This window comes from Equus asinus, chromosome 23 (genome assembly GCF_041296235.1).
Source record: "Equus asinus isolate D_3611 breed Donkey chromosome 23, EquAss-T2T_v2, whole genome shotgun sequence".
NCBI classification, from domain to species: domain Eukaryota; kingdom Metazoa; phylum Chordata; class Mammalia; order Perissodactyla; family Equidae; genus Equus; species Equus asinus.
Window position 1 is genome coordinate 24,820,509 of NC_091812.1, and position 21,894 is coordinate 24,842,402.

General features: G+C 41.6%; 1 protein-coding gene across 11 annotated transcripts in view; it reads right to left on the reverse strand.

Moving 5' to 3' along the window:
* The window catches only part of TLE4 (TLE family member 4, transcriptional corepressor), a 142,029-nt gene that overhangs the window by 11,901 nt on the left and 108,234 nt on the right, over positions 1-21,894 (reverse strand). For all 11 annotated transcript variants that reach the window (XM_044767618.2, XM_044767617.2, XM_044767620.2 and 8 more), the window contains 6 exons: positions 9,745-9,864; positions 8,711-8,764; positions 8,055-8,207; positions 6,474-6,606; positions 5,930-6,123; positions 5,354-5,430 (listed from right to left, as the gene is read on the reverse strand). In XM_044767618.2, coding sequence (XP_044623553.1) covers positions 5,354-5,430; positions 5,930-6,123; positions 6,474-6,606; positions 8,055-8,207; positions 8,711-8,764; positions 9,745-9,864 — 731 coding nt within the window. The remainder of the gene's footprint in view (positions 1-5,353; positions 5,431-5,929; positions 6,124-6,473; positions 6,607-8,054; positions 8,208-8,710; positions 8,765-9,744; positions 9,865-21,894) is intronic.

Genomic DNA, 21,894 nt, shown 5'->3' on the forward strand with positions numbered 1-21,894 from the left:
CAATGGAGAAAAAGGCTAATTGATTTAGCAATTAAGAGGTCAAGACTAAATCTTTTAAAGGAAGGCAAAGGAAGGTTATTCCAAGTTTAGATGGTGTTATACATTCTTAATGATAATTTACTTGAAAAGACATCCCTTCTCTCAAGAATCATTAAACGGTTTTTAAAGAGCCTTGAGAAGTTAAATAGTTAAGAAACCAGGCACACAATTTCTTTCTCTCGAGGGTTCAATAGGACGGTCTTCACCTCAACCACAAGCACTCCGTGAGCTCCTACCACACTCCTGAAATGCCCTCACGAGGAATTTCCAGAGGCCCCCTGCAGTAAAGGCATAATGGGGCCCTGTCTGTGGTCAGTGTACGTAAGATACTCAAGACTAGAAAAATAAAGCCCTACTATGTACTTACTATCAAATTTTAACACACTCTTTCACGTGTTGCTAGCAAGGAGGACTGGAATATGTAATGAAAACCAATCTTCCAAGAAATCGGAGAAACCCAGGCTTGAAGATCTATTCTGTTTCCATCCAATTAAATGCGTCAGTAAGTACCTCTTATCCACATACACTCATATGTGTCATGCTAAGACACAACATCAGGTAAGGCACTGGCCTTGACCTCAAGTGGCTTTATATCTAGAAAGTGTGATGAGAAAAGGACAGAAGTGCTCACAATACCAGGAGGAAGATGGGAAGTACAAAGTTCTGTGGTGGTTCAAAAAGGAAAGATAAAGCATGTTTCTTGAGAGACGTGGTACTAAAGATGGATATTACAGAATGAAGGGATTTGACCAAGGAGGGAGGAAGATGGAAAAACAATTCCAGGGGGTGAGAAGAGCAGAGAACAAGGGCTCTAAAACAATGAGGTGAAATGATAGGGGAAATTTCTGAATTGGTTTCAATCCAGGGATTCATTTATTCAACCATGACTCCACAGTAAGTGGTCGGAAGAGCTGGCCAAGCACAGTCTGATAAAATATATCAGAGAAATACATAACTCAACATAATGCTATAAAGGGAGCAATACAATGCTAGAATGCCAGCCTGAGAACTTCACAAACAGAATTTAATGACAGGTATTTGTGCGAGGAGAAGGAATACGACATTATTGGGGCAAAGCCATTCATAGAATAAATTTGGTAACAAGGAGGATGATGGATAGGAGGAATAAGAGACAATTATTTCAATAATCTAGATGAGAGGTAATGGGGGACCTGAACTAGGAAGGGGAAGGATGACACACTGGAAGTAACAGTGGATATAAAATTCTGTAGGACTTCACTAATTAGATGTGAGGATGGAGTTAATAATAACCGAGTTTCCGGGCTCAGGAAACAAGAAACAGAGTAGTAGTAGCTACTGAACAATGGGCAAATTGGGAGGAAGATCTAACTTGGGGAAGCATTTTGTGAATACGATGAATCTGAAGTGCAAGTAATACACACTGAAGATGCCTGGCTGAGATGTCCAGCAAGTAACTAGAAACACAGGGCTGGAGGGAGAGGACGAGGGGGCCAGTGAAATATAGTGACCTGCACTCTCCCAGCACATTGTGTGTACAGACAGACAGACACACACACACACACACTCAGCAGGTGAAGCTACTAAGAGCTAACAACGGCTCACGAAAGGAGATGGTGAAGAGAACAGACAAGGTTGGACTTTCTGAAAGAATCATACTTCAAACAATCAAGGCATCTGCAAGTCGTTCTTTTCAAAACATGTGCAAAGTTGTTATTTTATTTGGCTCATCATCTTTCGACGAAAATCCAGCTTAAAGAAGGTCCTTGGCCTCCCACCTCCACCTCATTTACTCTGAGAGGCCCAATTCTGTAATGTTACTCACCTTGCTCATACTGTGCAACATCTCCTCCCAGTTTTCAATGTCTCACAAGACGGAACTAGACCTTGAATTCACAATTAAAGGTCTGGCTATTGTAAAGTACAATAGTAAACTAGGTTCTAAGTAGCTTGTGAACCCACTAGTAGCTTAGCCAGCTAACAAATACTTGTTGAGGGTTGACCATGTGTCAAGTATTATTCCTATTTTGAAAAATCTTGCTTTACAAAAACAAACAAAACAGAGAATGATTTCTGAATTGTGAGCAGCCTAAAATCCATAAACCTGAGATCTTTTGTTACAGCTGTATGCACATGCCACATCCCATAATACAGTTAGTACTATGGTTTTAACTGAATAGTTTTACACTATTTATAGAAGCCTCATTTAAGTGGCAGGTGAGGGAGAAAGTCCATTTTTGGCTTATGTTGAAATTAAACTATGTTGTCATTCTAATTACACATTGAGTGGAACCCTTGCTAATTCACAAGAATAGACAAGAGGACCCAATGTGAATTATCAAATTAATGCTACTTTATTCATTAGTTTGGCATATGCATTTAATTATAACTTTGGATAATATCTAGCAGTTCATTTTGTAAAAGTAATTAGGACAGAGATGTGCAACTGTTTTAAGTCTTTCTGGAGAGAGGCAGTTACTCTGTGAGGGGGTGTGGTGGGGTAGGCTTTTAGGGCATTTATGTTTATGTTTCAGCACAAAAAATACTTTTCCTGTTGAAAGATATGCACAACACAAAGGTTCACAGTTCTGGATCTTATAATTTGGAGAGCACATAATAATTTCTTCTGTAAAAATCTAACTGAAAATATATCATCTCTACATGCATAAGTGAACGTAGATTTGTATGTCTTGATGCCCTGTTATATAAAGACATACCACTGACAGGAACGTGAAGTCTAATTTACCCAGTCTAAGCTTGTGAGCCATTTCCACCCCCTGCATACGTTCTACCGCATAAGCAGTTGAAAAACTGATAGTACCCTGGGCCAAAACTGAATGGGAAATGATGCTGCAGTTGACTGAATTGCCACCATGTACCAACCTAAGTACTAAATATATTGTACATTATCTTAGTCTGTCCTCATCCCCTCCTTGTTGGGAGGTGCTAGCTCTGGTTTACTGAAGCTCACAAAGCTAGGCAACGGTGCACAAAATCACTCTCTTCCTTGCTGTCAATTGGCAGGGTCAGAATTCAAACTCGGATCTGTCACACTCCAGAACTGTCATACTCTATCGACCACACCATACTCTCTCTGGGAATCTGGTGTCATTTGCCAACCGCATTAGGTGTGACTCCATCACTCCCAGGAACAAAAGTTCTCAACCATCCTCCAACCCATCAACCCTCCCAGATGGATCTCAACATTTTTGTAAAGCTACGAGTCAAGGCTGGGAGAAGGAAGGGAGCCCAGCTCAAGGCTCAGAAGCAGCACCTGAACCAGACCAGCTGTGACTCTACAGTGGTTCCACTGGGCCAAAGCCCCAAACCAACACTGTCGTCGCTTCTTTCAATACACCGGACACACTTTCACCCCTTGTGGCTTCTGGGCAGCAGGTGAGATGAGGAGCAGCACCTCCTCTGCTCAAGCGGTTATGCTATAGCTCTGGGTTAACTAAACACTGGTTAACTAAGTGGTAGCAAGGCAGTACCTTCCCCTTCCCTGAAGGAACCCCTCTCCCCACAGGTTCAGATGGAACTCAGAGGTATTGGAGTTATTCAGTTAATCCTATGACCTTGTTATTTACTCACTGCTGGAAAGAGACCAAACTTTTACCTTCAAATACATCAGAGTTCTTGGTCAACAAGACTTGTCAGTCAGTCAACAACTATTTGCAGAACACACACAAGTACATAGAATTTTACGGTAATTGATATTTATACCTTCAACTCTCAAGGAACTCCAAGTCTAATTTGCTGTGCCTCCCTTATTAATCAGTCAAATATTTACTGAGCAACTTGGCTACGGAGCCTGCATTGTTTGAGCAACAGTGAAGTTTAGGGTAGGGTCTGCGGAGAAGTGAGTTCAGGAGGAAGAAACAAGAGTTCGACGCATCAGTGGAGAGTGAGGAGAGGGTCAAGCAGACAGGATGAACACTGAGGGGTAGGCAACTTGGGGAGAAGGAGAGGACACGTAAGACACAACATGGTGACAACTAAGGGCCTGAGGATACAGCAGTGAATAAATAAGCAACGGGAGGTCAGAGAAGAGAGAGATCGGCACATACCTCCACTCATTCGTTCACTCACTATATACTGTGAGCACCAAACATGAACCAGGTATCATTCTAGGCACTGGAGCAATAAGTGAACAGCAACGAGTTCTGCTCTGCTCTCATGGAACTTATATTAAAGTGGGGAGAGGCAAACAATGGCTGTAGACAAGTATGAAAAAAGCAGGGAACAGAAAAGAAGGATGATGAGGAGGAAGAGAAGGATGCTATGTTAGAGAGGGTTGTCAATGCACAATGCTCATAAGTGATATCTTAGCAGATTCCTGAAGTGAGACAGTAAAAGACAGAAAAAGTGTTGCAGGAAGTAGGAGAAAGAGCAAATGCTCTTAGACAAGCAAGGCAGCAGGGAAGGCTCTGGGAGAAGGGGACTATACTGTCCTGAGGGTGAAGTCTGGATGGCACGGGGCAGGTGAGAAAGCACTAGAGACTGGAGAAGCAGCAGGAGTATAGTGACAGAGTGGATGCCAACGGAAAGAGCGATGAGAATAAACATACATGTGATGAGCAAGGCAGGGAGGGTCTGAAGGGGATGCTTTCTAAAAGAGAGGAGAGAGGGAGCAGGCTGGGATTTTAAAGGAGGAGCCGGCGTTATTTTAGAGTAAAGTCTTTGCATCTGGGAAGATGAAGCCAAACCGCAGAGAGAACTGTGCATAGGTGGTAATAAAAAGGTGCACTGGATTGAAATGAAGGATGTAGAGGGAGATATGGTGAGAGATTAGAATGTACAGGAAGAGGCTAGAACAACTGATGCGTGTTTTACCTTCATCACTCAAGGGAGCTGTGAATACAGAGACTCTAAATACCTAGCTCACAAGACAAGAAGCCAACTGAGCAAGCTACCTTTTCTAGAAACATAACTGAGTGTAAGACCACACTTCTTTCTTTTCAGCCTTTGAAGTTTGGCAGGTCTTTTCCCAAGATGCTCAAATTTTGAGCATCCAGGTTTGCACATAAGACTTTTTTTCCAAGGCAACAAAAGCACTGCCTTGAAACCAGTAACAGATGCAGAGAAGACCTGACTGCTTGGAGATGCCTCAGCAATTTGCATTTCCATATTAGAAGCCCAAGATTTTAAAATGAAAATACAAAACCCCACCTCATTATCTATTTCCTCTTGCTAAGAGAAAATGAAAACTACTTTGCAAGGGAAAAAACGCAAGCGGTGGGAACTCCCCTACACTACTTAGCAGCGCTCAAAGTCTAGAAGGGCCAGCCAGGGCCCGGGCTGGCACACCCGAGCACGCAGGCACAGAGGTACTCACGGTTTTCCTCCTGGAATGCCTGTCAGGTTTGGAGGGATTGCTGGCACGCGCATGTGATGGTGAGGATCAAATCCAACCTAAAGTTGTTCCCAGCAAAACAATGAAAACAGACACAGTTACATTACCTCGTTCCATCCTACTCAGTACCTCTTCTAAAACCCGGGAGAAGAGAGCCTTTAAAAATAAGATTTTAGAAATATATAGAAGTATTTACTGACAAAATGATAGGATGTTTATGATTTGATGGTAACATAATTGGGAGTGGAACATACGTGAAAAAAATTACACTAATAATTATTGAGGCTCATGATGGAAACAAAGGTTCACTATATTATTATACTATTTGCTGTACTTTTATAGCTTTAAACTTTTTTATAAAATGGAATATAAAAATAAAAAAGAAACTCTCACTTTACAAGAGAAAATGGATCTTACGATATAATTACATGCAGTTTAATTACAAATACACAGGTCCCTTTATAAATACATTAAATTATACAAACTACATTAAAAAAACATGTACGACAGTCCTCTGTGCTCTGCACTGCCTCGTTCTGTGGAAGCTCCCACACGTACCACTGGTGACCTTCCGTAGGCGGCGGCAGCGGCGGCGGCGGCGGCAGCCGCGCTCATCTGCGGGGAGATGTTGTGCAGCCCCGCGTAGGCGGCGCCGGGGCTGGTCAGCTCGCCGTTCATCCCAGCGTGGGGCACGATCCCGAACGGGGTTGGATAGGGACAAGGTACTGCCATCGGGGTCCTTAAGCTGGAGGCTACAGACCAAAATGGAAAGAGAAAAGAGGAAAACCAAGACAGAGGAAACAATAATTAAGACATTCCTGTATACGTTAAAAAACAGGATCATGGTTCAAATGAGCTTATTTTAATATTCTTAAAAGCCATTCCAGCTTTCACTCGTGTTCATTGGTTCACTTATTTTACCGAACACACAATATGTGCACCAGACATGGTAGGTGCCAGGCCTTTGGTTTGGGTTAAATAACTGTCTTAATAGCTATTCAATGCTGGTTATTAGTACTCAATGTATTGCACTCTTGAAATTGCTTCATTTTCTTAAAAAACAAGAAGCATAAATATGTAGAAAGGCTTTTTTCTTACTAACCCAAAGGGTCGACTCCTGGTGGTTTTCCAGGTACAGGCCTCAATCCAGGGGTGGAATTGCTGCCAGGCGTGGGCGCATCGGTTCGTGGAGTAGGGGTGTTGGACTTTGAAACAGGAGTTGTAGATTTTTCATTCTAACAAGAGATGTAATGGAATACACTGGCAATTAGAACACAGGTTTTTTTTTAAAAGATTGGCCCTGAGCTAATATCTGTTGCCAATCTTCTTTTTTTTCTTCTCCTCAAAGACCCCTCAGTACATAGCTGTACATTCTAGTTGTAGGTCCCTCTAGTTCTGCTACGTGGGACGCCGCCTCAGCATGGTTTGATGAGCGGTGCTGGGTCCACACCCAGGATCGGAACTGGTGAAATCCTGGGCCGTTGAAGTAGAGTGCAGGAACTTAACCACTCAGCCACAGGGCCAGCCCCAGAACACAGTTTTAACAATAATGTTAAACAATGAAAAAAGAAATAGGAAAGTTTCTTCAGCTTGGGCCTTTATTTTCATTAATTAAAGAGAGCTAACAAAGAAACAAAGAGAGTTCCCAGAGACCACAAAACCAATGTCCAGGACATAAATTGAAGCTGAATTTAGGGTAGACCATTTCCAGGAAATTGGTCTGAGTCAGGTGGATGGAGACAAATCATGACATCCTGTGCCTGGCCACTTGCTGGTGGCTTTGATTTAAGTTTCAGTGGTTTGAGTTGGGCTCAGGGTGGACTGTTCATGTCACAAGAGGCTTCGTGGTTAACAGGTCCCATTAGAAAAGATCCAAGCTTGAATCGTCATAGAGATCAGCACAGAGGAGGTGCCATTCATTACAAGAAGGCCAAGAGAAAAAAAAACAGAAAAAAAACCTCATCTAGTCCTCTGTTAGACATATTCTCCTAATCTGCAGATAAACTGAGGAATTTTCTTTCCTTTAGCTGTGACTTCAAATGGTTATTTGAAAACTGAATTTCTTTTTTTGTAAATGCTATGCTACATAGAAGTAACTGGTGAGAGAAAAAGAAGACCCACCACACAAAAATGCAATTAACTACACAACCACAGAAGAAGGGGGATGGCGAGATTATCCCGGCTTGCAAGCAAGCAGTTTCATTTTTGCATTTGTGATTTGCGGTGTGAGTCAAGGTAGACTTTGTAAATGACAGATTACTTTTTAGATAGGAAGGGAAAATTATTGCAGTCATATATAGCTTGGTAACTCAAATAAAGCTGGCAACAAAATCACATCCAAGCCCCAAACGAAATTTACCATAAACCACAGTGACAAAACCATCTCTGTAACCCCAGTGTGCATTTCTTCATCTTCACTCAGACATGTTTCACTCAATTTCCCCATATCCCTCCCCCATCCTTACAAAAAGACTCATGACACAAACATCCATCACCATCAAGTCAGTAAACCCCTTCTGTTGCAAAAATACTTTTGTCAATTAAACTTGAATACTGAACATATACATATATTTAGAAATAAAAGTCCTATAGGAAAAAGTGAAGAATACAAAACTAAAAAAATAATCAAAGCCAACCACCTTGAAACAGGAAACACTAAGACAAAGGGCGAAGGACTGCTTACAAGGCTAAGTTCTTTGGATTTGGAGGAGGGAGTGCTGCTGGAAGATGCGATGGAGGCTGGACTGATTGGGGCATCTTTCTTGAGCAGGCGTGTCTTGTCCAAGCCGTTCTCTCTCGGGGAATGCGCTGGGCTCCCTCGAGGGGAAGATGGATCCTGCAAAGGAACATCACAGTATAAATGCAGTATAGAGCATTCACAATGCCAGAGTACTTGGGTGTGGACGTTTCTAGCCAAAAGCATTTGATAGCTCAGAAGCACAAAACGTTCTGGAATAGATAAGACTCACTGAATTTGCTGAAGAAAATATTCAGTGTTGAAGTCAAAGAGAATACTAAAATATTTATAGTACTTACTTAAAACAAAAACAAAAATCAAAACCCTACAAATTTGCAAGTTACTTGTCAATGAGATCTGTAGACTGACCACAGATGCCTGGTGTGCATTCACGGTGGTAAGCAAAACACATCTGCATTCATAGAAAATGGCAACCAAAAAAGAATAAGTAACATACAAAATCAGTAATACATAAATTTTTCAGGTAAATAAAAAGTGAGTCCCTTTAGAAATTAAGAAAGCATTTTGGATACTAATTGTTCGGACACTAGTCATTGTCGCAGCTGGGTAAGGGCAGGAAGTTAAATGAGCCATAAACATACCTCATTGGAAACGTCAACCACCAAGTTGTCATCACTCTTCTCACCATCGCTGTCCTGCATTGACAATTGAGAAGCATTATCTCCTCCCCCAGCAAAAAAAAAAAAAAAAAGGCCAGATTTACTCTAGATAAGTCCAGACTAATTCCTCCCAGCTTCTAAAAATGAACTGCACTAAACAGTGCTAAAGACCCTGCAATGTACTGTGTTCTTTAATCTTCATGATGACGTTATGAGGTAGGTAATATGATGCTTCCATTTTACAGTTTAAAGAAGTGAACTTCAGGGCTTGCTTGTCCTTCTGGAGCCTCTAGTGCAAACTGGCATGCCCAGACTAAATCTAGCCTACAGACTGGAGTGATCTGTTAGTGTTTTTAAAAAACTAGATAAGTAGCCAAAATTTTAAAATTGGGAGGTTTCATGTCAAATTCTAAATTTTCAGCTTTTTTGAGGCCTGCAGTCTTGCAGGGTACCACCACAGAAAGTAGAGCGGTGACTGCGTGCCACTACATGGGTCCCATCCAGCCTCCTCCCTTCACTATGTGACCTGAAGGACCAGTCACTGATGAAAAATGAGTTTCAACCACGCTGGGGACATCCTGGATGTCTCTGTAAGTTACATTCCACAAAACGTGCTATATTCCTCAGCACATGAGTTCATCTAGACTTGTTAACAGGCTCTCTATTACCTTACAGTTTTCCTTAACCATTTCTAGCTGACCACAGAACATTCAGCCACCTTGAAATATATGGAGGGAAGTAAATGCATCTATACAAATAATAATATGGAACACCTAAGTCTTCCATCAGTTGCCAGATACAGCATTCTGTTCTTGCTCACGTGCATGTGCGCTCACCTGCACACACATAGGACTTCGGCTAGCCAACTGAGACAGAGCTATAAATGCACTATCTTTTCTCCTAGGATGTTGTTATCCTGTGTTCCAGTTTTGGCTGGTAACAGTCAAAGGGTAAAATGGCTGCTGATAAAAAGTGAGGTAAACTGGCCTCCCCATAGCAAAGGTGAATGAACCTACATAACGAGCTGCAATTTCCTTTTCTTCAGTTTTCTGCTTTTTGCTATCAGAGGAGTAATCTGTGGAGTTTCTGTGCTTCTCAGCACCTCGGAAGCTGGCTGACGGGGATACCGAAGAGCTCTGGAATGAGAAGGGGAAGCGAGGTTGAGAATGATCAACCATTTAACAGTGTGACTTTTTCTAATTACGTCCTTGAAACTGTTTCCTTTCTGTTCATTAGTACACACTTGCAAAGCTGCTAAGAGGAGATAGGAGAGAGGGGAGGAGGAGGTGAGATGAAGAAAACAGAGGTAGAAAGAGAAAAACAAGGATAAAAAGAAAAGGGGAAAGGAATGGGGAAATAAAGGAAAGAACCAGACAGAAAGTGATGGGGCAGAGGAATAAGAGGAGGCAGGGAATAGTGTAAACTCAAAAGACGGAATGGGGTTGGTCTGACGGTGCTGATATTACACTGCTGAGAAAGGAAGGGAGGAAAGAGACAGTAGGCTTTTTTTTTCTTCCAAAGTTTGCTGGCTAATGGGAAGCCAGTATTTCAAGCCTCTACAGAGAAACTATGAATAAATTAAGAGTCTAGCTTGAGAGATAATTAATAATTCTTCAATGAAAAAAGGGGAGAGGTACTCTTTGGGTATTTAAGTACCCCAAAATGGTGATCACGTGACACAAAGGTCATATTTATACAATTTTGCTTAGTCCCCTATCTTAAGGGCATGGGAGATGCAGAGTAGCAAGCAAACACACATACATGCACACGTCCCACAAAAATGTACTTTATTCCTCTCTGACACCTAGAGTTTCCATAAGCCTGCTCCTTTTTATCTCTGGAAACCCAGGAACCCCATGAGGACCAGAGACTGGAGAAAGGTAGCCCCTCCCTCTTGGGATCATGGTCAGTCATCTCTGCTTTTCCCAAGAGCTCTTAACTGGAGAGAGAGAGAGAGGAGTCCCACAAACAGAAAACAAATACCAGCAAGACCTGGAGCATGGAGAGTGAGTGTCTACCATTAAGGTTAGGTGGTTACTTGGCACATTTAGACACTCCGAGAGTTCAAAATCATGAAAGAAGTGAGGAAACTTGGATGAAAACTTGAGGTCACCTTAAGAACTAGGCATGACTCAGTTCCAGACAGACTGAAGAGCAGCTCTAAATAAAGGCGAGCCGTACTGAGTGCAGAGCTAACCTGTTGAAGGCAAATGGTAAACGCTGGAGAAGCCAAGGTCCCCAGCAGGGCACCAGGGCAGGGCTCTTGAGTGCTACATGAAGCCCGCCTGGGGTAGGAAAGGGCTGCTCTTGGAAAGCAGTGGAAAGAACACTTGGAGATAAGGAAAAAGTTTGAGGAAGAACAAAGACTCACCACCAGAATATCTCTGCCTGACATCTAAATCGATTCAGGAAACTGTTCAGTAAAGCTCTTGCTCGTTTGTAACTTTATTCATCTTATATAAAATTAACTCTCTGTACTTTTTTCCTTTATCTTAGTCTGTTAGTAATAATTAACATTTATAAATTTACAAGAGTCTTTTAATTAACTACGGGAGGCAGTGTGTTATCCAGAACTTTTGGCTTTACATTCCATTTTACTTCTATTGAACCATAAAGGCCACATTCTCTCTTGTGGCGAAACTTTCAAAGCATGTTGTTAGAGGAAAACCAACAGACTTTGGTCACACCTAGGTCAGTATAGCTACCAAGAGATTATCCCCTACTGGTCAGGGTGGTGATGGCAACTCCATAACCAGCTCCAAAGGCAGGCGTGCGTGTGGAAGTTTGATGGCAGAGGAAGGTGAGAAGGACCAGTGATTGAGCGCCTACTGATAGGGATTGGATAGCTCTAAACCTTGTCCTGTACCAGTCTCAAGGTTTTATAGGAATACTCTAAATTGTATGCACCAAATCCTCTAACTATCCCTACTCAAACATTCACCCTTAAGCCTAGTGGCAGAAAAGATGGCAGGCGTTATTCAGTAAGGCTGAAGACTGAAGCAAAACATCAGAAGCCAAACTATTTTAAAAAGTCGACTCCTTTTTAACTTTCCTATATCTCCACTGAGTTCCAATCCTCGTTCCTAAGACTTGGTTCCGTGCTTCTGCTTTGCTTTCACACAACGACCCAATGCAATCAAGTTTTTATGACCATTACACTCCATTGAAATCATGCTTGCAAACATCATCGGTGAGCTATTACGTACCATATTTAATGCCAGAACCCCATAATCTAGTTTCTCCCCTCTCCAGTCTATCCTCCACACTTCTGGGATTCATATTTCCCAAAGAGAGATTTGACTACTTCTCACCCTTCCTTAAAAATGACAAACGGTTTCCATTGTCTATAGGGAAAAAAGTCCCAATTTCTAAGTATGGCTGTTTTCCAAAGCCTTTCACTCCACACCCCAATCCAGGGCACTGGTTTCGTCTTAGCGCTATGAGCTGCTTGTTCCCCAGTGCTCCATGAATTTTCATTGCATCTGTAGCCTTTTTTGTCCTGGCTTACAAGAATGTTCTTTCCCTCAGTGTCTTTCTTTTGAAATCCTCCTCATTCTTAAGAACCAGCTCTACTGTCACTTTTCAAAGCTCCTTCAGATGCTGTCAGGCAGAATTAATCACTCATTCCCCTTTGTTCACTTAACATTTTGTTCACCCAATGAGTAGAGGACTCTCAATCAATTTATGGCTATTTGTTTACAAGGCCACTTGCCACTCCAGACTGTGGTTCCCGAGAGTGGGGGCACCCAGTACAATGAGCAGCAGAGAATGGCCCAGAAAAGTTTTTGAGCATAAATGAGTGAACATCTCCTCTGCACTCCTCAATCTTAATCCAAAATTCATGTGATACATTCTCTTTCAGAAGGCCACTGGGCTGAATGGTTCCATGGGAAACCATTCACGAGAGTAAGATCTGAGTAGACCCCCCTTGGAACCAACAATATGACAGTAGCTCTGCCTTTCCTTCACTTTTATCCCTTTACCTACCTCTAGATGACTTCATCTTACTAATTTGATATTTTACAAAAAGAAGAAAAAACTGAGTGTACATGTGTATAATTAATTATCTGTCTTCTGATTCTGATACGCTCCACTGAAAGTTATTTCCACTCTGTCCAAAAGGAAAAACTGATGTTTAAACAATGATGAAATACTTTCTTAAAAATTAATACTAAATTGTAATGCTTATTTGGATCTTTATGCTTATTTATTGGTACACATGTACAAATATCTTTATTTTTCTTAAACTGGCTGTTTCTGGCTCTGGGGGCCGTATTTTATTTGTGAATTTTACTACAGAACACAGTTGCATGTTGGAGTTTCCTGGTAGATGATAAAGTAGTTAATTATCACTAGCATTTAAAGGTTAAGCTGCACAATGGGCACTGGGGCAATCAGCAGTGTTCTAATAGCATAATTGCTTTGGAATCAAATTGGACTTGGCACAGCCTCTCATCATGAATCTTACAAGTCCGCCATTCTGCCTCTGGAAGGCCACTTGAATCTTTACTGGGCATGTGAACAGGATGAATTAAATAAATACTGATAAAGACAAAGTCATGCTTTTACTAGAAAAGCTTATTTTTATTTCTCTGTAGTTATTTTCTAAGTCTAGCTAGGTTGAGTATTTCCCTAGCTTACTACATAAGAAACTTACTGGAGCTGCACCCTGACTCTGCGTAAATCTACAAATTTAGATACATTAAACATAAATCTTTTCTCACTACAGTTTGATCATGTAACTATATCAGCAAATTTGTTAGGAACAGAGAGTCACAATCAGAAGCAGTGGCTGATCCAGAGAAGGCAAAGACCTTAAATGTGAACGTTTAGTAAAAAGCTCTGTATTTTCACAAAGTAAACACTTACATTGGGATATTCAAAAGAAAAAGGCAGATGTTTAATGAAAGAAAAAGGGGGAGAAACAAGGTGAGACCAAGGAAAAAATAATAAAAATTTCTAAGTCTCATATGGAAATCCCAATGGCTTTGGTAGCAAAAGATAAGCTTTAAAGACAGTTATTCCTAACATTAACAAATCACGTTTTACCTCAACATAAGAAAAATTCTAAGTTCTAGTTTGAAAGCCAACCTAGACTTTACTCACTAGGCTACTGACCAAGTCAGCTGGAAAACTGGCACCTCTAGCAATAGAAGTGGATGACCCCATCCTTTCACCTGTGCTCCTCTACCACCTCAAGATCAAAGACGACCATGTATGAGAAAAATTCCTATAAAGTACCCCACCCAAAAGAGGTAATGCTGTTATAATTAGCTGATTTTAATAACAGGTAGCACAAATTTTACTAGCAGGCAGGAGCATCTCTCTGGAGCCAGACTGCCTGGGTTTGAGTCCAGAGTCTTCCACTTAATAGCTGTGTAGCCTTGGGGCTATTGCTCAGTCTCAGTCTCTCTGTAGTGTGGGCTAACACCCCACCCACTCCCTCACCCGGCTGCTTTGAGGAGTAAGTGAAAGAATCCCCACACAGTACACAGCACAATCCCAAGCAGACAACTGAGGGCTCTGCAACAGGGACCCAGCACTCCGACTGTGCACTGCACTCCTGACAACAGAGCTCGTAAGGATCTTCTATTTTAAGCCGCAAGGAAGGGCTATTCTAAGCCTTTCTGTAGTACTCCCCCTCAGCATAGATACACAGATGGCCCATAATGACAGGGTTTCAATAGGCCGCTATTAACCAAAACACATCTCCTTTCAACAATCACAGGAAGGTTTTGGTTCAATACTGCAGGCAGGACTATAAATACTACCTTCACATCGGACTTTCTAATTTGATTTCAAATGCATATCAAGCTAATTCTGCTTTCCATTTGCATAGGTGCAGTGCTCAAATGTCCCTGGCCCCCCTACAAGATTCCAACCAGAAAGACTATGCTAAAGGTCAAGTGGACAACCATGATCAAGAACACTGAAACTCATTTGTTATGGTTTGTTTGCTCATCAGCTAAGGACTTCAAACACCCCATGTACTTGGTACCAAAGGGTAAATCCATTTTCAAACAGATAAAGGGGATAATGACAGGGCAGAGGGCACCATGAAAATCTGGCTAGGGTCACTGCCAGTCTTGGTTCACCCTGTTTTACACATGTCGTCCAGGCCTCTCTTTACTCTCAACAATAGCTCAGCATAGATGATAAATTATGCTGCTCCTCTAACTGTGGCTCATTTGGTACAGGAATTAGTTTGGGTCAGGGACAATTCAGAGGGAATTTGTTTGTGGTGGTGGGGGTGGGGAGGATGAAGAAGGCAGGCTCAAGAGCCCTGTCGACTCTTTACTGATGCCATAACCCAAGTCCTCAATTTAATTTCTTCTGGAAAAGACCATGTCTAGAACAGACAGGAATACTGTTGAGTTTTCTTGAGTCAGAAACGCCAAGGTGCTGCTGGAGATGAGCAGGGACTCAGCCCAGGCCTTCAACTGGGCAGAAGGGCCTTCGAGAGGAGGAGCCCTACAACCATGAGTCATCCAGAATCAGAACATTCACCAGGCCTCAAAGCATTTCAGTTCTGACATACTTCCAACATGTTTGGAAGTAATATCCTGAACAAATCTATGCTTACCAAACTAACATAGAACCATAAACCAATGATATTGATTGTATAGTGTTACACAAAATAACTGCTACAACATTTTAACATTTATCTCATTTATAGAGAAACAACCAGGAGAGAGAGAGAAGATAATCCTCAATTGGGAAAAATTAAATATAAAAACTTTAAAATGAAAATTATTTTGTCAAAATGTACGTCTTACATACTGACTCATAACACATGCAAATTTATGTAAATTCGCTTAAAATATATAGCATGCAGGTGGTGAAAAACCCAAATATGGTAGGGCGTTGAGACAGTCCACTGCTGTCAGTTTATTGTTCATTACAGTAAGACTTTATTTTATAACTTGCTTGATTAAGAAGTCATTAAAAAACATATAACCCTAACTGAACTTGCTTTTTCAAATTAACATAAATCCAAATTTACCTTCAAAGATGACTGCAACTTTTTGAAGACCTGCCCTTGTTAAAACAGGATTTAATATAATCTCCATATAATGAATCCGTTCTTAACAAATGTTTCACCTTCTATAACATTTTCATGAACAACAAATTCTTTAAAATGTTCTAATGCTGTCTTTGTCTTTCTGCTTCTCTCCTGGTGAGAGAAACTTGGACCAAGATGAACTTCTTTGGTAGATAATCAAAATTTTCTCAAATCAGAGGAATGATTAAGAAGAGAGGTGGCGTCCACAATGATCATAGTATGGGTGCTAGCTAGAGTCAGCTCTGGGTTCAAGACCAGGCTATACCATTTGCTGTGTGACCTTGAACAACTTAATAAACCTCTAAAGCTTCCAATTTCCCAGTGGGTAAAAATGAGGATAACAGAAGTATTTCCTTAGAAATGTTGCTGCGAGGCTGAGAGGAGAGTGCATGTTGTGAAGCACAGTACCTAGCATCACGAAGAGCTGTTCCTTTTCGGCTAATGTGGAAACAACCACACAATCTTAGTCCACTTACAGACACATTCAACAGGTATTTACTGAATACCTACTAAGCACAGAAACAAAGATGAATGAAATATACACTTTGCCCTCCAGCAGGGCTCCATGGGTTAAAAACACTTAGAATACAAAAGTCCAACATATTTTTTCCTTCATGCAGTAGAATATACAGCACTTCAATATTCGGTCATTCATGTTTTGTTTCCATAGTCTCAGCACTATGTATTATTTGGTCAGGATAAAATGCTGTAATAATTTATAAGGTATCAATAAAATTGATTTTAAATTAGGACATTATCTTAATGTCCTCTTGGGGTTTCTTGACTGTTATTTCCTCTTCCTGGAATAAAGCCGTTGGCTCCACCCCAGAAATTTCATTGAATACAGTTACTTTAGCTGGCAAGCTGAGCTGCTGCAATGTGATGCTTTGACACCAAAGACACAGGTTTGATTCTTGTATAAGCACCACAGCTTCCATCTTGTACAGCCACTGTCTGCATGTGGTCCAAACTGTGGGTCACAAGAGGAAGGAACTGGGGGAATGAGAGGGGATTAAGTACATCCCCTTACCACTCATGAAGAAGAGAGCCCACGAATAATACATAGAAGTCACCTACATCTTTTAAACTGTCTAATCACCCCGAAGCCATGTCATGCCCTTCAATTCAATGGACTTCCTCAAAGTTGGCAAGACCTAACAGTCCTATGTGTATTTGTCCTAGACCAAGAATTCTCCTCCCTCATTAATACAGATTCTGTAAATCTTGTATGCAGACACTCAGTAGAGTCACATGCACCTGCCACTTGCTTCCGGGATTAGTTTTTTGGTAAAGCACCTATAAAATACACCCTAAATCATTCATTCACCTATTGCCTTATAATCAATGTTACTAAGTATCAGTGACAAATACGATGTGATATATGAATTTGTCCTAAAAACAGAGTGGTTGGCAAAAGTTTCCTTCCTGAATTTTCTGGAAAGGTGAATTTGCTTTAGACCTATTCTTGTACTGTGCTGTTCTTGAATCAAAATACCAACATTCTTCTAACAGCTGATTCGAAAGAAGCTGAAGTAGGGTAGCTGCTCAGAGAAAATAAGTGACTCAGCTTTAAGACTTGGCAAGCTATATCTTAATGGACCAGAATCCTCATTTTAGTAACTATTAAAATTTATTGGAAAAGAAAGTCTTTTCATGTTGCTATTTTTTCCAGTAAACTGTTTTAATCTATTTGAAAGGCTAAACATTTTTTTTCTTCCAAAGAATGTTAACTCCACAGAGCTGCATATATATTCTTATGCAGTATGTATGCAAATACACTCTATACAATACTGGAGGGTAACTCAGGGAACACAGAGGGAAAGGACAGTATATCAGTTTAAAGGCAGGCTGCCCAACAGTTTTAAGGTTGCTAATCAGATACTCCAAGCCTTCTTCATACCACCTCAAAGGGTGAGTTTTCAGGGATCACTTAGCCAATTTGGTCTTAAGGTCCTTCATTAAAACACTAAAGTGAGTTGTTCTAGAACAGAACTGGCAAACAGAAATATAATGTCAGCTACATGTTATTTAACCCAATGTATCCAAAAGCACCATGTCAACATGTAATCAATATCAAAATTATTAATGAGACATTTTACATTCTTTTTTTTAGTACTAGGTCTTTAAAATCTGGTGTGCACTTTACACTTACAGCACATCTCAATTTGGATTGGCTAATTTCCAGTGCTCAATTAGCCACATACAGCTTGTGGCTACCACATGAGATGACACAGGTCTAAAAGTTACTGAAGTCACAATAAGAATCAACACCCAATAATACAAGCATCTAGCACTGTACAGAAATACAGGCCTGAGCTAGCTCCTGCCGACCTTCTGGAATCTCAGCTGAAGGTCTCTCCCTCCTTGTGCTGGGACACCCCATCTCTTTTACCCCTCAGTGCAGGTTTCTGCCAAGAGCTCTCTGTCCCAGGCTCTGAGTGGCCAGCATCTTTTCACCTTTTATGTCTCAGCTTAAATGCCACTTTCTCAGAAAGGTCTTGTTGGTGATGCCATCTAAGGAGATCCCTTCTGGAAATCTCTATCATAGCCCCTTGTTGACTTCCTTCCTACAATTTGTATCATGGCCATTATTTTGATTATTTGCTTAGCTCTTCTACTTGACTAGAAGTTCCATGAAGGCAGGGACCACGGCTGGTTTCATCACAAGGAAAACTCAGCAGTTGGTTTAGCGCCTCAATTATTGGCTGCTGAACAAGTGAATGAGGACATCACCTGATCTGCTCATGCATCGATGTTCATACATCACCTGTTCCCATACTATTTTCAGTATGTTGAGATTAAAGATAACGCACTCCTAAAGGGCACGTACTGTTGCGCCTTCTTTCTTTATATTCTCAGTGCTCAATATAATGACTATCATAGAAGAAGAGCTCTGTGTGTGCGTGTGTGTGCAGGTGCGTGTAGGCACACCAAAGGAAGGAGGCAGCCTTCAAAAGCGGTTCATTTAGAACGTGGTATCGTGACAAGACAATTTTCAGGACTATGCTGAAAAGATATTAAGAAGAAGTAGTGAAAAAGTAAAACTGAAATGAAGGTCTGAAGGGTGCCATGTAAAGAAAAGAGTCAAAGGTGGCCCCTCTTCCTTGTTTGTTCCACCCCCAATCATGGGCACAGGTCCTCTCCCTGACGGCCAGCACCAGGTTTGACCTCTGGGTCGGCACACAGGGAATAGCTGTTGCTGCATAAACGCATCAAGGCCACCAATTCTTCTTTATTCTAAAAGAGATAAATCTTCAGCATAAGGGGGACATTTTTCAACTGGTTATCCCTCTTCCTCGTCTCTCATCATGCCCTTCATCAGCTGTCTGTGACTGGAAAGAAACAAATCTTACTCAGGTCTGCCCACTGAAAAGGCGGGATTCAAATGAATCCTGCCTCACAGAGCACCATGTGAGGAATGCAGGCATCAGCAGTCTTTCTGTGGCTGCTCACTTAGAGATTCGGGATCCCTGGGGATCCCCTTGAAATGTTTATGCCCCAAGGAGGTATGTGATAAAAGGAAAAAAAACCTTCAGTACTCTCCTTTTTTTTCTGGATAGTTAAGTCACCACACACAGGTGATGAAAGAAAAAGCCAAATGTAGGGCAGACAGATAATAACACTTGTTTTTTTAAAAAAAGAGCTTTACGTTGGTTGATTTTTTACATCACAGACAACTACCTAGAGTTTTATGTAAATTTTTAGTATGTAAAGCAACATAAGGCATTAATATCAGTTTAACAAAATGACTTCAGTATACTGAGGAATGAAAACAAATGAGACAGACACTTAGAGGCACAATTTCAAATAGTTCCAAGGGAATGATCTCAAGCAGCACATTTCATTTGACAACTGGATTTAAAGATGCAAGGGTTTGATAAGATACACACAACACTGGAAGAACAGGGTGATTCACCAAGCACATGCCAAGATTCCTCTGGTCTAACCAGAAAACAGTATTATTCCACTAACCAGTGCTAGCTGTTGAAAGGGGAGTCAGGTTCTGGTCTAATCTCCCCCACTCCCCCAACAAGTGACCATGGGTCAGAGAGCTAAACGGTAAGGAATGACGGAAAAATGTCTCAGAGCTCCGCTCCACTTGTATCCCAAAAGACCATGAGTGCTGGTCCGCTGCTCCAGCTTCTCTGACCTTTCCCTCTCCTCTCCCTCCGCCCCCGCATCGCACCCCGCCCGGACAGCAATACCTCTGTCAATACTTAGTCTTGCCAGTGGCACTATGGGCTAAAGAGGTTGTTGACCCTTATTCTAACATGTCCTTTTAGGTTAATTACTTTTGTATACTCGGTGTACTCAGTGACATTTAATCACTACAGCGCTCCTCGGTAAACAGAACTGAATGGAGCCAACTGCAATTTGGCATCGAGCTAAATGGTGCGGTAATAGCAGCACGCTGAAAATGGACTGGAAGAAAATGCTCTCACTCACCACACTGAGAAACAAGGTGAAGACCGTTCGATCAATCATTATTTTATTAAAAAAGAAGAGCACTACTCAGTAGTACGCTTTTGCTATTTAATACTAAATATGTCTTGAAGGACATCCTGCACTTCGCAATGTAAGGATAGTCCAGTGTTTGCTGAACAAACGAATGAAAATAAAAATAACTCAAAGTACAGGTATGACTTTTGTGGTAGGGTGTCTCCCCTGTCTGTCTCTCTCACACATGTACACACACACAAGCACACACATCCCATAGCAGGAGAGCCCTCTGCTAACATAGCCAAGAGGCTACCATCTTGGTAGTCTTTTGCTTTGTAAGTGTTCAGCGCACAGAAATCAAGATGCAGAAGATCCCACAACCTAGTGTGTACAAGAAAACATCCAGGAGCATGAGATTAATCAAATGCCATGTTATAAACCTTGAGCCACTGACCAAGTTTGCTAAAACAGCCATGGACTTCCTTCCACTGGGAATGGAGAGTGGGTCGGAGAGGCCATTAACAGCCTTGACAGCACCAGCCAGACCACTGGAGGCAGAGGGTGATTCTGCAGAAGTACTTTCAATACTAGTTGGCAAATGGAAAATGAGGCTTTACTCCTCTATCTGAAGAATTACAAAGACTTTGCAAAAAGAGTCATGCTCTGTGACACCAGTTGAATTCTACAACTTTAGCTGAATAGCTATTCTGTGTTGGCACTATGCTAGACACTGGGGACACAAAGTGAATAAGGCATCAGTTTTACAGCACTGTGGGGTCCAGAAGAAAGGGAATGGAATGGAATAATCACGGGCTCCAGAGTGAGAGTGCTCTGGTTTCCACCTGTTAGCTGGGTGATTCTGGCAAGTTAACCCCTCAAGGCCTCAATTTTCATACCTGTAATATGGAGATAAGGATATTGGTCCTACAGGATTGTCATGAAGATTAAATGAGATAACTACATGACGTGGCAGGCATATTGCCGCCCTTCCTTTCATACTTTCTGGTGGAATTTGCCCTGGAAGACAATGGCCAAGCCTTTGCCAGCAAGCCCATCAGGGCAGCAGGAGGCCCCAAGAGCTGCTGTGCAAGTCTCCTCTTGGCCTTCCTTTGAAAGAAGGTAATGGGCACTTCTTCAGATCTCAGGTTCTGGGGAAATGCCACTCTGTCCAGATTCAAACATTTCAGACAGCACGTTCTCTAGTCTGGGGATCTATCTGCCTTCTCAGCTTGGTGCCCTCTTCAGAAGTTCTGTTCTTTCTCCTTATCTGTAGAACACCTGGCAGCCCTCCAGCACGACCTTGCGTCAGAGTGACAGAGTGAAGACTAGACTTGCAACCCTAACGTCACTGGAATCTGACAAATGAGTCCGAAGTGAGTGAGGCATCAAGTCTAATGGGGGAAGGGGAGCACAGCATGTATCCCTTGTTAATAACTACACACCAGCACTTACTGCGCTGAGGCCCAACTGCATGCTGGGTACTCTCCTTGGCTAAGGCACTGACTCAGAACACAATAAAAAGGGTGGATGAGAACCCTACCCTCACAGAGCACTTACTCTAGTCAGGGAACATAAAAATAAATTAAGTTATTAATAAATAAAAAGTGAATAATAAAAAGTGCAAATGGCAACATGTTACAAAGGAAATAAACAGGATGCCAAG